General features: G+C 52.9%; 1 protein-coding gene across 7 annotated transcripts in view; it reads right to left on the bottom strand.

Annotated features, from left to right (window-relative positions):
* The window catches only part of CACNA2D4 (calcium voltage-gated channel auxiliary subunit alpha2delta 4), a 367,390-nt gene extending 351,334 nt beyond the window's left edge, over nt 1–16,056 (bottom strand). For 4 of the 7 annotated variants that reach the window (XM_063929344.1, XM_063929346.1, XM_063929349.1 and 1 more), the window contains exon 1: nt 15,773–16,055. In XM_063929344.1, coding sequence (XP_063785414.1) covers nt 15,773–15,855 — 83 coding nt within the window. In that variant the 5' untranslated portion in view covers nt 15,856–16,055. Of the gene's footprint in view, nt 1–15,772 lie in introns of all 7 variants that reach the window. The other 3 variants (XM_063929348.1, XM_063929350.1, XM_063929351.1) reach the window with 2 other exon arrangements.
* Nucleotides 16,057–16,445: the final 389 nt, after the last annotated feature.

The following is a 16,445-nucleotide window of genomic DNA, read 5'->3' as shown; positions in this document are numbered from 1 at the left end:
TTAAAATGGGTCTGACCGAACCGTCCGGTTTCGGGACTACAGCCAAGGTTGAGTAATATTCCCTTCCTTGTTGAAGGAGGAGAACCTTGAGCGCCACCTGTTGGAGATACAATTTTTGAATTGTATTTAATATTATCTCCCTTTCTGGGGGAGAAGCCGGTAGGGCCGATAAGGAAAACCGGCCAGTAAGCACCTCTTCGAATTCCAGCTTGTAACCCTGGGAAACAATTTCTATTGCCCAGGGATCCACCCGTGAGTGAACTCAGATGTGGCTGAAGAGTCGAATACGTGCTCCCACTGGGGCGCACTCCCTTAGCGGAGCCCCAGCGTCATGCGGTGGATTTCGTAGAGGCCGGGGAAGACTTCTGTTCCTGGGAACTAGCTGTGTCCTGTGCCCTTACCTCTGGTAAGAAAGGACGCTCCTCGTACTTTCTTGTTTCTCTGTGAACGAAAGGACTACATTTGATAATGTCGTGCTTTCTTAGGCTGTGAGGGACTATAAGGCAAAAAAAAATCAGATTTACCAGCTATAGCTGTGGAGACCAGGTCCGAGAGCCCTTCTCCACACAATTCCTCACCTTTGTAAGGTAAAACCTCCATATGCCTCTTTGAGTCGGCATCACCTGTCCATTGCATGGTCCACAGGACACGTCTAGCAGAAATCGCCATAGCGTTGACTCTAGAACCCAATAGACCAATGTCTCTTTGAGCATCTCTTATATATAAGACAGCGTCTTTTATATGTCCTAGGGTCAATAACATGGTATCCTTATCTAGGGTTTCAATCTCCGCTGATAAGGTATCTGTCCACGCTGCTACAGCGCTAGAAACCCATGCCGACACAATCGCCGGTCTGAGTAGTGTACCAGAATGTGTGTAAATGGACTTCAAAGTACATTCCTGCATGCGATCTGCAGGATCCCTGAGGGTAGCTGTATCCTGGGATGGCAGCGCTACCTTTTGGATAAACGTGTTAACGCCTTGTCAACCCTAGGGGAGGATTCCCATCGTATCCTGACCTTTGCAGCGAAAGGATACGCCATAAGAATCTTTTTGGGAATCTGCAGTTTCTTGTCTGGAGATTCCCGCGCTTATTCACACAACTCATTTAGTTCATGAGAGGGGGAAAGGTTACCTCCGCTTTCTTCCCCTTAAACATGTGTACCCTCGTGTCAGGGACAGAGGGGTCATCAGTGATATGCAAATCATCTTTTATTGCAATAATCATATATGGAATACTTTTTTGCCAGTTTTGGCTGTAACTTTTCATCATCGTAGTCGACACTGGAGTCAGACTCCGTGTCGGTATCAGTGTCTGTTATTTTGGATAGTGGGCACTTTTGAGACTGAAGATCCCTGCGACATAGGGACAGACATGGGTAGATTCCCTGTCTGTTCTCTAATATTTTGTGCAATAAATTCACCTTAGCACTTAAAACATTCCACATATCCACCCAGTCAGGTGTCGGCGTTGTCGACGGAGACACCACACACACATTTGCTCCATCTCCTCCTTAGGAGAGCCTTCTACCTTAGACATGTCGACACACACGTATCGACACACCACACACTCAGGGAATCCTCTTATCTGAAGACAGTTCCCCCACAAGGCCCTTTGGAGAGACAGAGAGAGAGTATGCCAGCACACATCCAGCGCTAATACCCCAGGAAAAACACACAATGTGTTTACCCAGTAGCGCTGTAATACTATTATTTGCAGCCAATTATGTGCCCCCCCCCCCCCCTCTTCTTTGGAACCCTCTTTCACCGTGTGATAAGCAGGGGAGAGTCTGGGGAGCTTCTCTTAGCGCTGTGCTGTGGAGAAAATGGCGCTGGTGAGTGCTGAGGGAGAAGCCCCGCCCCCTCGATGGCGGGCTTCTGTCCCGCTGAAATATACTAAAAACTGGCGGGGGCTCTTTATATCTACAGTGCCTAGCTGTATATATATATATATATCTCTTTTGCCAGAAATTAGGTTTATATTGCTGCCCAGGGCGCCCCCCCCCCCTGCGCCCTGCACCCTTACAGTGAATGCCGTGTGTGAGGTGTGTGGGAGCAATGGCGCACAGCTGCACTGCTGTGCGTTACCTCAGTGAAGATCATGAAGTCTTCTGCCACCTCTGAAGTCTTCTTTTCTTCTCATACTCACCCGGCTTCTATCTTCCGGCTCTGCGAGGGGGACGGCGGCGCGGCTCCGGGACGGACGGCGAGGGTGAGACCTGCGTACCGATCCCTCTGGAGTTAATGGTGTCCAGTAGCCTAAGAAGCAGAGCCTTTCAACTCACAGAAGTAGGTCTGTTTCTCTCTCCTCAGTCCCTCGATGCAGAGAGTCTGTTGCCAGCAGTGCTCCCTGAAATTAAAAAACCTAACTAAAATACTTTCTGTCAGGAAACTCAGGAGAGCTCCCTGTAATGCACCCAGTCTCCTCTGGGCACAGTAGTAAACTGAGGTTTGGAGGAGGGGCATAGAGGGAGGAGCCAGTGCACACCCATACCTAAAGTTCTTTCTTAGTGCCCATGTCTCCTGCGGAGCCCGTCTATCCCCATGGTCCTTACGGAGTCCCCAGCATCCTCTAGGACGTTAGAGAACATACGGCGCAGTGACAAGAGACCACGGACTGGGATACGGGATAAGGTCACTCCGGGACAGCTACAGCCGCGCAGCTACGGGAGGAGGAGGGGGACGGTACGTTACCAGTGGGGAGCAGGAGAGCTGAGAGGGGCGGGGGCAGGAGCCCCGTTTACAGCAGGACGGTTCCCGGTGCCAGCGTGCTGCCCACTGTTATTCCTGCAGGTATATGCCAGACTCCGACAGAGACGTGGACTAGAAGACCAGGGGACCGATAGGCATTGAGTCAAGCCGTAATCCGGTACGCAATACTATTCTTGCGTGTGACAAAAACTAATTCAAGGGATACTACACTATAGGCGCTCTGTTTCTTCCTCTACTTTCAGATTTTCCTTTGGGCTACGTATATCTAGTGGCACTCTTTGAAGAACTGAGCAGCCACCCGTTAAAACGGGGAAAGTGTGGACTATTGGACAATTCAATCAAAACATAAGTTTTTGAAAAACTCATGTACTGAACTGGTCTTTTGACCAAATTTATTTTCTGACTTTAGACTATATACACATATGTTGTATCAGTAAGGAACTTCGCACAATTTGGACAAGCGCACTAATCCACTCTCTTTTAATATATATATATATATATATATATATATATATATATATATATATATATATATATATATATATATATATATACACATATACACACACACACACAGTATATAAGAGGTACGTATATATGATATAATGGTAAATAGGATGAGGCATGGAGGGGAGCACATGAGGTCACACCACAGGGATGAGGCATGGAGGAGAAGACATGAGGTCACGGCACAGGGATGAGGCATGGTGGGTAGATGATGTGCAGTCACTGGGGCAGAGGAATAGTTAGGGCAGGGGGTCAGTTAGTGGAGAGAGGGACAATGAGCAGGGTGAGGGGAGCAGTTGGGGCAGTTATCAGGGTAAGGGGTACAGTTGGGCAGTTATAGTGTGACAGGAGCAGTTAGCAGGGTGAGGAGGCAGTTATAGTGTGACAGGAGCAGTTAGCAGGGTGAGGAGGCAGTTATAGTGTGACAGGAGCAGTTAGAGGGGTGAGGAGGCAGTTATAGTGTGACAGGAGCAGTTAGAGGGGTGAGGAGGCAGTTATAGTGTGACAGGAGCCGTTAGCGGGGTGAGGAGGCAGTTATAGTGTGACAGGAGCAGTTAGCGGGGTGAGGAGGCAGTTATAGTGTGACAGGAGCAGTTAGAGGGGTGAGGAGGCAGTTATAGTGTGACAGGAGCAGTTAGTGGGGTGAGGAGGCAGTTATAGTGTGGCAGGAGCAGTTAGTGGGGTGAGGAGGCAGTTATAGTGTGACAGGAGCAGTTAGCGGGGTGAGGAGGCAGTTATAGTGTGACAGGAGCAGTTAGCGGGGTGAGGAGGCAGTTATAGTGTGACAGGAGCAGTTAGAGGGGTGAGGAGGCAGTTATAGTGTGACAGGAGCAGTTAGAGGGGTGAGGAGGCAGTTAGCGGGGTGAGGAGGCAGTTATAGTGTGACAGGAGCAGTTAGCGGGGTGAGGAGGCAGTTATAGTGTGACAGGAGCAGTTAGAGGGGTGAGGAGGCAGTTAGCGGGGTGAGGAGGCAGTTATAGTGTGACAGGAGCAGTTAGTGGGGTGAGGAGGCAGTTATAGTGTGACAGGAGCAGTTAGAGGGGTGAGGAGGCAGTTATAGTGTGACAGGAGCAGTTAGAGGGGTGAGGAGGCAGTTATAGTGTGACAGGAGCAGTTAGCGGGGTGAGGAGGCAGTTATAGTGTGACAGGAGCAGTTAGAGGGGTGAGGAGGCAGTTAGCGGGGTGAGGAGGCAGTTATAGTGTGACAGGAGCAGTTAGTGGGGTGAGGAGGCAGTTATAGTGTGACAGGAGCAGTTAGAGGGGTGAGGAGGCAGTTAGCGGGGTGAGGAGGCAGTTATAGTGTGACAGGAGCAGTTAGAGGGGTGAGGAGGCAGTTATAGTGTGACAGGAGCAGTTAGTGGGGTGAGGAGGCAGTTATAGTGTGACAGGAGCAGTTAGAGGGGTGAGGAGGCAGTTATAGTGTGACAGGAGCAGTTAGCGGGGTGAGGAGGCAGTTATAGTGTGACAGGAGCAGTTAGTGGGGTGAGGAGGCAGTTATAGTGTGTCAGGAGCAGTTAGAGGGGTGAGGAGGCAGTTATAGTGTGACAGGAGCAGTTAGCGGGGTGAGGAGGCAGTTATAGTGTGACAGGAGCAGTTAGTGGGGTGAGGAGGCAGTTATAGTGTGACAGGAGCAGTTAGAGGGGTGAGGAGGCAGTTATAGTGTGACAGGAGCAGTTAGCGGGGTGAGGAGGCAGTTATAGTGTGACAGGAGCAGTTAGCGGGGTGAGGAGGCAGTTATAGTGTGACAGGAGCAGTTAGAGGGGTGAGGAGGCAGTTAGCGGGGTGAGGAGGCAGTTATAGTGTGACAGGAGCAGTTAGCGGGGTGAGGAGGCAGTTATAGTGTGACAGGAGCAGTTAGCGGGGTGAGGAGGCAGTTATAGTGTGACAGGAGCAGTTAGCGGGGTGAGGAGGCAGTTATAGTGTGACAGGAGCAGTTAGTGGGGTGAGGAGGCAGTTATAGTGTGACAGGAGCAGTTAGCGGGGTGAGGAGGCAGTTATAGTGTGACAGGAGCAGTTAGAGGGGTGAGGAGGCAGTTATAGTGTGACAGGAGCAGTTAGTGGGGTGAGGAGGCAGTTATAGTGTGACAGGAGCAGTTAGAGGGGTGAGGAGGCAGTTAGCGGGGTGAGGAGGCAGTTATAGTGTGACAGGAGCAGTTAGCGGGGTGAGGAGGCAGTTATAGTGTGACAGGAGCAGTTAGCGGGGTGAGGAGGCAGTTATAGTGTGACAGGAGCAGTTAGCGGGGTGAGGAGGCAGTTATAGTGTGACAGGAGCAGTTAGTGGGGTGAGGAGGCAGTTATAGTGTGACAGGAGCAGTTAGAGGGGTGAGGAGGCAGTTATAGTGTGACAGGAGCAGTTAGCGGGGTGAGGAGGCAGTTATAGTGTGACAGGAGCAGTTAGCGGGGTGAGGAGGCAGTTATAGTGTGACAGGAGCAGTTAGTGGGGTGAGGAGGCAGTTATAGTGTGACAGGAGCAGTTAGAGGGGTGAGGAGGCAGTTATAGTGTGACAGGAGCAGTTAGTGGGGTGAGGAGGCAGTTATAGTGTGACAGGAGCAGTTAGCGGGGTGAGGAGGCAGTTATAGTGTGACAGGAGCAGTTAGAGGGGTGAGGAGGCAGTTATAGTGTGACAGGAGCAGTTAGCGGGGTGAGGAGGCAGTTATAGTGTGACAGGAGCAGTTAGAGGGGTGAGGAGGCAGTTAGCGGGGTGAGGAGGCAGTTATAGTGTGACAGGAGCAGTTAGTGGGGTGAGGAGGCAGTTATAGTGTGACAGGAGCAGTTAGAGGGGTGAGGAGGCAGTTAGCGGGGTGAGGAGGCAGTTATAGTGTGACAGGAGCAGTTAGAGGGGTGAGGAGGCAGTTATAGTGTGACAGGAGCAGTTAGCGGGGTGAGGAGGCAGTTATAGTGTGACAGGAGCAGTTAGCGGGGTGAGGAGGCAGTTATAGTGTGACAGGAGCAGTTAGAGGGGTGAGGAGGCAGTTATAGTGTGACAGGAGCAGTTAGTGGGGTGAGGAGGCAGTTATAGTGTGACAGGAGCAGTTAGCGGGGTGAGAAGGCAGTTATAGTGTGACAGGAGCAGTTAGCGGGGTGAGGAGGCAGTTATAGTGTGACAGGAGCAGTTAGCGGGGTGAGGAGGCAGTTATAGTGTGACAGGAGCAGTTAGCGGGGTGAGGAGGCAGTTATAGTGTGACAGGAGCAGTTAGCGGGGTGAGGAGGCAGTTATAGTGTGACAGGAGCAGTTAGTGGGGTGAGGAGGCAGTTATATAGTGTGACAGGAGCAGTTAGTGGGGTGAAGGGGCAGTTATAGTGTGACAGGAGCAGTTAGCGGGGTGAGGAGGCAGTTATAGTGTGACAGGAGCAGTTAGCGGGGTGAGGAGGCAGTTATAGTGTGACAGGAGCAGTTAGTGGGGTGAAGGGGCAGTTATAGTGTGACAGGAGCAGTTAGCAGGGTGAGGAGGCAGTTATAGTGTGACAGGAGCAGTTAGTGGGGTGAGGAGGCAGTTATAGTGTGACAGGAGCAGTTAGAGGGGTGAGGAGGCAGTTAGCGGGGTGAGGAGGCAGTTATAGTGTGACAGGAGCAGTTAGAGGGGTGAGGAGGCAGTTATAGTGTGACAGGAGCAGTTAGAGGGGTGAGGAGGCAGTTATAGTGTGACAGGAGCAGTTAGTGGGGTGAGGAGGCAGTTATAGTGTGACAGGAGCAGTTAGCGGGGTGAGGAGGCAGTTATAGTGTGACAGGAGCAGTTAGCGGGGTGAGGAGGCAGTTATAGTGTGACAGGAGCAGTTAGCGGGGTGAGGAGGCAGTTATAGTGTGACAGGAGCAGTTAGTGGGGTGAGGAGGCAGTTATAGTGTGACAGGAGCAGTTAGTGGGGTGAGGAGGCAGTTATAGTGTGACAGGAGCAGTTAGCGGGGTGAGGAGGCAGTTATAGTGTGACAGGAGCAGTTAGTGGGGTGAGGAGGCAGTTATAGTGTGACAGGAGCAGTTAGCGGGGTGAGGAGGCAGTTATAGTGTGAGAGGAGCAGTTAGCGGGGTGAGGAGGCAGTTATAGTGTGACAGGAGCAGTTAGCGGGGTGAGGAGGCAGTTAGCGGGGTGAGGAGGCAGTTATAGTGTGACAGGAGCAGTTAGAGGGGTGAGGAGGCAGTTAGCGGGGTGAGGAGGCAGTTATAGTGTGACAGGAGCAGTTAGCGGGGTGAGGAGGCAGTTATAGTGTGACAGGAGCAGTTAGAGGGGTGAGGAGGCAGTTAGCGGGGTGAGGAGGCAGTTATAGTGTGACAGGAGCAGTTAGCGGGGTGAGGAGGCAGTTATAGTGTGACAGGAGCAGTTAGCGGGGTGAGGAGGCAGTTATAGTGTGACAGGAGCAGTTAGAGGGGTGAGGAGGCAGTTAGCGGGGTGAGGAGGCAGTTATAGTGTGACAGGAGCAGTTAGTGGGGTGAGGAGGCAGTTATAGTGTGACAGGAGCAGTTAGAGGGGTGAGGAGGCAGTTAGCGGGGTGAGGAGGCAGTTATAGTGTGACAGGAGCAGTTAGCGGGGTGAGGAGGCAGTTATAGTGTGACAGGAGCAGTTAGCGGGGTGAGGAGGCAGTTATAGTGTGACAGGAGCAGTTAGCGGGGTGAGGAGGCAGTTAGCGGGGTGAGAAGGCAGTTATAGTGTGACAGGAGCAGTTAGCGGGGTGAGGAGGCAGTTATAGTGTGACAGGAGCAGTTAGTGGGGTGAGAAGGCAGTTATAGTGTGACAGGAGCAGTTAGCGGGGTGAGAAGGCAGTTATAGTGTGACAGGAGCAGTTAGTGGGGTGAGGAGGCAGTTATAGTGTGACAGGAGCAGTTAGAGGGGTGAGGAGGCAGTTAGCGGGGTGAGGAGGCAGTTATAGTGTGACAGGAGCAGTTAGCGGGGTGAGGAGGCAGTTATAGTGTGACAGGAGCAGTTAGCGGGGTGAGGAGGCAGTTAGCGGGGTGAGAAGGCAGTTATAGTGTGACAGGAGCAGTTAGCGGGGTGAGGAGGCAGTTATAGTGTGACAGGAGCAGTTAGTGGGGTGAGAAGGCAGTTATAGTGTGACAGGAGCAGTTAGCGGGGTGAGAAGGCAGTTATAGTGTGACAGGAGCAGTTAGCGGGGTGAGGAGGCAGTTATAGTGTGACAGGAGCAGTTAGAGGGGTGAGGAGGCAGTTAGCGGGGTGAGGAGGCAGTTATAGTGTGACAGGAGCAGTTAGAGGGGTGAGGAGGCAGTTATAGTGTGACAGGAGCAGTTAGTGGGGTGAGGAGGCAGTTATAGTGTGACAGGAGCAGTTAGCGGGGTGAGGAGGCAGTTATAGTGTGACAGGAGCAGTTAGAGGGGTGAGGAGGCAGTTATAGTGTGACAGGAGCAGTTAGCGGGGTGAGGAGGCAGTTATAGTGTGACAGGAGCAGTTAGCGGGGTGAGGAGGCAGTTATAGTGTGACAGGAGCAGTTAGCGGGGTGAGGAGGCAGTTATAGTGTGACAGGAGCAGTTAGAGGGGTGAGGAGGCAGTTATAGTGTGACAGGAGCAGTTAGCGGGGTGAGGAGGCAGTTATAGTGTGACAGGAGCAGTTAGCGGGGTGAGGAGGCAGTTATAGTGTGACAGGAGCAGTTAGCGGGGTGAGGAGGCAGTTATAGTGTGACAGGAGCAGTTAGCGGGGTGAGGAGGCAGTTATAGTGTGACAGGAGCAGTTAGCGGGGTGAGGAGGCAGTTATAGTGTGACAGGAGCAGTTAGTGGGGTGAGGAGGCAGTTATAGTGTGACAGGAGCAGTTAGAGGGGTGAGGAGGCAGTTATAGTGTGACAGGAGCAGTTAGTGGGGTGAGGAGGCAGTTATAGTGTGACAGGAGCAGTTAGTGGGGTGAGGAGGCAGTTATAGTGTGACAGGAGCAGTTAGCGGGGTGAGGAGGCAGTTATAGTGTGACAGGAGCAGTTAGTGGGGTGAGGAGGCAGTTATAGTGTGACAGGAGCAGTTAGAGGGGTGAGGAGGCAGTTAGCGGGGTGAGGAGGCAGTTATAGTGTGACAGGAGCAGTTAGAGGGGTGAGGAGGCAGTTATAGTGTGACAGGAGCAGTTAGTGGGGTGAGGAGGCAGTTATAGTGTGACAGGAGCAGTTAGAGGGGTGAGGAGGCAGTTAGCGGGGTGAGGAGGCAGTTATAGTGTGACAGGAGCAGTTAGAGGGGTGAGGAGGCAGTTATAGTGTGACAGGAGCAGTTAGTGGGGTGAGGAGGCAGTTATAGTGTGACAGGAGCAGTTAGCGGGGTGAGGAGGCAGTTAGCGGGGTGAGAAGGCAGTTATAGTGTGACAGGAGCAGTTAGCGGGGTGAGGAGGCAGTTATAGTGTGACAGGAGCAGTTAGCGGGGTGAGGAGGCAGTTATAGTGTGACAGGAGCAGTTAGCGGGGTGAGGAGGCAGTTATAGTGTGACAGGAGCAGTTAGAGGGGTGAGGAGGCAGTTATAGTGTGACAGGAGCAGTTAGCGGGGTGAGGAGGCAGTTATAGTGTGACAGGAGCAGTTAGCGGGGTGAGGAGGCAGTTATAGTGTGACAGGAGCAGTTAGCGGGGTGAGGAGGCAGTTATAGTGTGACAGGAGCAGTTAGCGGGGTGAGGAGGCAGTTATAGTGTGACAGGAGCAGTTAGCGGGGTGAGGAGGCAGTTATAGTGTGACAGGAGCAGTTAGTGGGGTGAGGAGGCAGTTATAGTGTGACAGGAGCAGTTAGAGGGGTGAGGAGGCAGTTATAGTGTGACAGGAGCAGTTAGTGGGGTGAGGAGGCAGTTATAGTGTGACAGGAGCAGTTAGTGGGGTGAGGAGGCAGTTATAGTGTGACAGGAGCAGTTAGCGGGGTGAGGAGGCAGTTATAGTGTGACAGGAGCAGTTAGTGGGGTGAGGAGGCAGTTATAGTGTGACAGGAGCAGTTAGAGGGGTGAGGAGGCAGTTAGCGGGGTGAGGAGGCAGTTATAGTGTGACAGGAGCAGTTAGAGGGGTGAGGAGGCAGTTATAGTGTGACAGGAGCAGTTAGTGGGGTGAGGAGGCAGTTATAGTGTGACAGGAGCAGTTAGAGGGGTGAGGAGGCAGTTAGCGGGGTGAGGAGGCAGTTATAGTGTGACAGGAGCAGTTAGAGGGGTGAGGAGGCAGTTATAGTGTGACAGGAGCAGTTAGTGGGGTGAGGAGGCAGTTATAGTGTGACAGGAGCAGTTAGCGGGGTGAGGAGGCAGTTATAGTGTGACAGGAGCAGTTAGAGGGGTGAGGAGGCAGTTATAGTGTGACAGGAGCAGTTAGCGGGGTGAGGAGGCAGTTATAGTGTGACAGGAGCAGTTAGCGGGGTGAGGAGGCAGTTATAGTGTGACAGGAGCAGTTAGAGGGGTGAGGAGGCAGTTAGCGGGGTGAGGAGGCAGTTATAGTGTGACAGGAGCAGTTAGAGGGGTGAGGAGGCAGTTATAGTGTGACAGGAGCAGTTAGAGGGGTGAGGAGGCAGTTATAGTGTGACAGGAGCAGTTAGCGGGGTGAGGAGGCAGTTATAGTGTGACAGGAGCAGTTAGAGGGGTGAGGAGGCAGTTATAGTGTGACAGGAGCAGTTAGCGGGGTGAGGAGGCAGTTATAGTGTGACAGGAGCAGTTAGAGGGGTGAGGAGGCAGTTATAGTGTGACAGGAGCAGTTAGCGGGGTGAGGAGGCAGTTATAGTGTGACAGGAGCAGTTAGCGGGGTGAGGAGGCAGTTATAGTGTGACAGGAGCAGTTAGCGGGGTGAGGAGGCAGTTATAGTGTGACAGGAGCAGTTAGAGGGGTGAGGAGGCAGTTATAGTGTGACAGGAGCAGTTAGTGGGGTGAGGAGGCAGTTATAGTGTGACAGGAGCAGTTAGCGGGGTGAGGAGGCAGTTATAGTGTGACAGGAGCAGTTAGTGGGGTGAGGAGGCAGTTATAGTGTGACAGGAGCAGTTAGAGGGGTGAGGAGGCAGTTAGCGGGGTGAGGAGGCAGTTAGCGGGGTGAGGAGGCAGTTATAGTGTGACAGGAGCAGTTAGAGGGGTGAGGAGGCAGTTATAGTGTGACAGGAGCAGTTAGAGGGGTGAGGAGGCAGTTATAGTGTGACAGGAGCAGTTAGAGGGGTGAGGAGGCAGTTATAGTGTGACAGGAGCAGTTAGTGGGGTGAGGAGGCAGTTATAGTGTGACAGGAGCAGTTAGCGGGGTGAGGAGGCAGTTATAGTGTGACAGGAGCAGTTAGTGGGGTGAGGAGGCAGTTATAGTGTGACAGGAGCAGTTAGTGGGGTGAGGAGGCAGTTATAGTGTGACAGGAGCAGTTAGTGGGGTGAGGAGGCAGTTCGCACTGAGAGAATGACAGTTAGTGGGGTGAGGAGGCAGTTCGCACTGAGAGAATGAGTTAGTGGGGTGAGTAGGCAGTTCGCACTGAGAGAATGACAGGGTGAGGAGGCAGTTCGCACTGAGAGAATGAGTTAGTGGGGTGAGTAGGCAGTTCGCACTGAGAGAATGACAGGGTGAGGAGGCAGTTTGCACTGAGAGAATGACAGTTAGTGGGGTGATGGTAGCAGTATAAGAGGGACAGTTAGTGGGGTGAAGGGGCAGTTACAGCATAAGAGGGACAGTTAGTGGGGTGAGGGGGCAGTTATAGTGTGACAGGAGCAGATAGCACTAATAGAGTGAGTTAGCAAGGTAAGGGGGGCAGTTAGCGCGGGACAGGAAGGCAGTTAGTAGTCAGAGTGAGGCAGTTAGCAGTGAGAGAGGAAGTTAGTGGGGTGAGGGGGGGCTGTCAGAAGGCTAAGTCAGGGCATTTAGGAGGTATGAGAGGAGCAGCTAGCGGAGTAAGGGGGCAGTTAGCTGGATAAGGGAGGCAGTTAGCAGTGAGAGAGGGGCAGTTAGCGTGGTGAGGGAGGCAGTTACCAGGATGAGGGAGACAGCTAGTAATATGAGAGGGGGCAGTTCTCGGTGTGAGGGGGAGCGGTTAACGGGGCAAGAAGGGGGGGCCAGTTTAATAGGGTGAGGGGAGCAGTTAGTGGGATGGGGAAGGTATTATTATTATTACTACCAGTTATGTATATAGCGCACACATATTCCGCAGCGCTGTACAGAGAATATTTACCCATTCACATCAGTCTCTGCCCAGTGGAGCTTACACTCTATATTCCCTACCACATGTACATGCACACACATTCACACAAGGGTTAATTTTGCTGGAATCCAATTAGCGTACCAGTGTATTTTTGGATTGTGGGAGGAAACCGGAGTACCCGGAGGAAACCCACGCAAGTACGGGGAGAATATACAAACTCCACACAGTTAGGGCCATGGTGGGAATTGAACCCGTGACCTCAGTGCTGTGAGGCAGTCCCTAGGTAATAAATGGTATGAGGGGGCAGGTAGCAGGATGAGAAGGGTAGTTATTGGGATGTGAGAGGGGCAGTTAGTGGGGAGGGGGAGGCAGTTAGCGGTGAGGGAGAGGCAGTTAGTGGGGTGAGCGAGATAAATAGTAGTGTGAGATAATTAGCGGAATTAGAGGGGCAGTTAGCAGTGTAAGGGAGGCAATAAGCGAGGTGAGAGGCAGTTAGCGGTATGAGAGGGGCAGGAAGCAGGGTGAGTGGGGCAGTTAGTGGTATGAGAGGGGCAGCTAGCAGGGTGAGGGGGGACTTAGCGGTAGGAAGGGGCACTTAGTGGGGTAAAATGGGCAGTTAGTGGGGAGGCAGCAAGCAGTGTAAGGGGGCAGTTAGCAGTGTGAGATGGGCTGTTAGTGAGGTGAGAGACAATTAGCAGTGTGAGAGGGACAGTTAGCGGGATGAGAGGGGCAGTTAGTGGGGAGAGAAGGGCAGTTAGCAGGGTGAGAGGGGCAGTTAGCAGGGTGAGAGGGGCAGATAGTGGCAGGAAATGGGCACTTAGTGGGGAGGGGGGAGCCAGGAAACAGTGTAAGGGGGCAGTTAGTGGTGTGAGAGGGCAGTTAGCAGGATGTGAAGGGCAGTTAGATCTTACCAAGATGATAGGGGCAGTTAGATATTACCAAGATGAGAGGTTAGAATTTAGCAGGATGACAGTGGCAGTTAGCAGGATGAAAGGGGCCGTTAGCAAGGTGTGAGGGGCAGTTAGAATTTAGCAGGGTGAGAGGGAGAGTTAGTGGTGGTGGTAGAAGGGCAGTTAGCTGGATAAGGGGCAGTTAATGGGGTGAGAGGGGTAGTTAGCGTGGTGAGAAGGGCAGTTACTGGGGTGAGAAGGGCAGTTAGTGGTATAATAGGGGCAGTTAGTGGTAGTAAATGAGCAGTTAGTGGGGAGGGGGAGGCAGGAAGCAGTTTAAGTGGGCAGTTAGCTGGATGAGAGGGGCAGTTAGACGTTAGCTGGATGAGAGGGGCAGTTAGACGTTAGCTGGATGAGAGGGGCAGTTAGACGTTAGCTGGATGAGAGGGGCAGTTAGACGTTAGCTGGATGAGAGGGGACGTTAGCTGGATGAGAGGGGCAGTTAGCAGGATGAGAGGGGCAGTTAGCAGGATGAGAGGGGCAGTAAGCAGGATGAGAGGGGCAGTAAGCAGGATGAGAGGGGCAGTAAGCAGGATGAGAGGGGCAGTAAGCAGGATGAGAGGGGCAGTAAGCAGGATGAGAGGGGCAGTTAGACGTTCGAAAGGATGAGGGGCAGTTAGAAGTTAGCAGGATGAGATGGGCAGTAAGCAGGATGAGAGGGGCAGTTAGAAGTTAGCAGGATGAGAAGGGCAGTAAGCAGGATGAGAGGGGCAGTTAGAAGTTAGCAGGATGAGAGGGGCAGTTAGCAGGATGAGAGGGGCAGTTAGACGTTAGCAGGATGAGAGGGGCAGTTAGAAGTTAGCAGGATGAGAGGGGCAGTTAGCAGGATAAGAGGGGCAGTTAGCAGGATGAGAGGGGCAGTTAGCAGGATGAGAGGGGCAGTTAGCAGGATGAGAGGGGCAGTTAGACGTTAGCAGGATGAGAGGGGCAGTTAGCAGGATGAGAGGGGCAGTTAGCAGGATGAGAGGGGCAGTTAGAAGTTAGCAGGATGAGAAGGGCAGTTAGCAGGATGAGAGGGGCAGTTAGCAGGATGAGAGGGGCAGTTAGACGTTAGCAGGATGAGAGGGGCAGTTAGACGTTAGCAGGCCTAGAGGGGCAGTTAGAAGTTAGCAGGATGAGAGGGGCAGTAAGCAGGATGAGAGGGGCAGTTAGACGTTAGCAGGATGAGAGGGGCAGTTAGAAGTTAGCAGCCCTAGAGGGGCAGTTAGACGTTAGCAGGATGAGAGGGGCAATAAGCAGGATGAGAGGGGCAGTTAGAAGTTAGCAGGATGAGAGGGGCAATAAGCAGGATGAGAGGGGCAGTTAGACGTTAGCAGGATGAGAGGGGCAATAAGCAGGATGAGAGCGGCAGTTAGACGTTAGCAGGATGAGAGGGGCAATAAGCAGGATGAGAGGGGCAGTTAGAAGTTAGCAGGATGAGAGGGGCAATAAGCAGGATGAGAGGGGCAGTTAGAAGTTAGCAGGATGAGAGGGGCAATAAGCAGGATGAGAGGGGCAGTTAGAAGTTAGCAGGATGAGAGGGGCAATAAGCAGGATGAGAGGGGCAGTTAGAAGTTAGCAGGATGAGAGGGGCAATAAGCAGGATGAGAGGGGCAGTTAGAAGTTAGCAGGATGAGAGGGGCAATAAGCAGGATGAGAGGGGCAGTTAGAAGTTAGCAGGATGAGAGGGGCAATAAGCAGGATGAGAGGGGCAGTTAGAAGTTAGCAGGATGAGAGGGGCAGTAAGCAGGATGAGAGGGGCAGTTAGAAGTTAGCAGGATGAGAGGGGCAGTAAGCAGGATGAGAGGGGCAGTTAGAAGTTAGCAGGATGAGAGGGGCAGTTAGAAGTTAGCAGGATGAGGGTCAGTTAGAAGTTAGCAGGATGAGAGGGGCAGTTAGAAGTTAGCAGGATGAGAGGGGCAGTTAGAAGTTAGCAGGATGAGAGGGGCAGTTAGCAGGATGAGAGGGGCAGTTGGAAGTTAGCAGGATGAGAGGGGCAGTTAGCAGGATGAGAGGGGCAGTTGGAAGTTAGCAGGATGAGAGGGGCAGTTGGAAGTTAGCAGGATGAGAGGGGCAATTAGCAGGATGAGAGGGGCAGTTGGAAGTTAGCAGGATGAGAGGGGCAGTTAGCAGGATGAGAGGGGCAATTAGCATTGTAAAGGAGACAGCGGGGTAAGAGGGTACAGTTAACGGGAGGGGGAAGCAGTAAGCAGTGTATGGGGACAGTTAGAGGGACGGAGGGGTAGTTAGCGGTATGAGAGGGGCAGTTAGCGGGGAGGGGAGGCAGGTAGCAGTGTAAGGGAAAGTTAGCGGGGACGGAGGGGTAGTTAGCGGTATGAGAGGGGCAGTTAGCGGGGAGGGGAGGCAGGTAGCAGTGTAAGGGGCAGTTAGCGGTATGAGAGGGGCAGTTAGCGGGGAGGGGAGGCAGGTAGCAGTGTAAGGGGCAGTTAGCGGGGACGGAGGGGTAGTTAGCGGTATGAGAGGGGCAGTTAGCGGGGAGGGGAGGCAGGTAGCAGTGTAAGGGCAGTTAGCGGCGGGATAGAAGCAGTTAGCGGGGAGGCGGGGGCAGTTAGCGGCTCACGTGTCGGGGGGGATCCTCCTGTCGGCTCCGGGCGCCGCGCACCCAGGGAGGAGGCAGCAGAGCAGCAGCCAGCGCCCCCACATCGTGCCCCGGGGGGGTCAGGCCATGAGGGTCCGCTCAGAGTCTCCCCGGAGCCGGCGCCGCTCTCCTCACACAGATCCCTCTGAGCGCAGATTATCTGCCCGATCCGATCCCGGGATTACCGGCTCCGGCCGCCCAATCACAGCCCGGGGGCCGCCCCCTCTCTCTGCCCCCCGCCGCCTGCCAGCAGCAGCAGCCTAATCCCGGGCACCCGGCGGCGGCAGGAGACGGGGCACAGGCAGCGGCGCCTCACACATCATCATCACATGGAGATATATACTGAATACATATACTGTATACATCACATATACACATACTGTACCTCACTGACACCTATATATATACCAAACTGACACCTATATACTGTATACATCACACTGACACCTATATACACACCACACTCACACCCATATACTGTGGCACACTGACACCTATATATACCACACTCACACCCATATACTGTGTCACACTGACACCTATATATACCACACCCATATACTGTATACTGTGTCACACTGACACCTATATATACCACACTCACACCCATATACTGTGTCACACTGACACCCATATACTGTATACATCACATATA

Source organism: Pseudophryne corroboree, chromosome 6 (assembly GCF_028390025.1).
Source record: "Pseudophryne corroboree isolate aPseCor3 chromosome 6, aPseCor3.hap2, whole genome shotgun sequence".
Classification (NCBI taxonomy): Eukaryota; Metazoa; Chordata; class Amphibia; order Anura; family Myobatrachidae; genus Pseudophryne; species Pseudophryne corroboree.
Note: the sequence above shows the minus strand (reverse complement) of the source record. Positions and strands in the feature narration are given on the sequence as shown.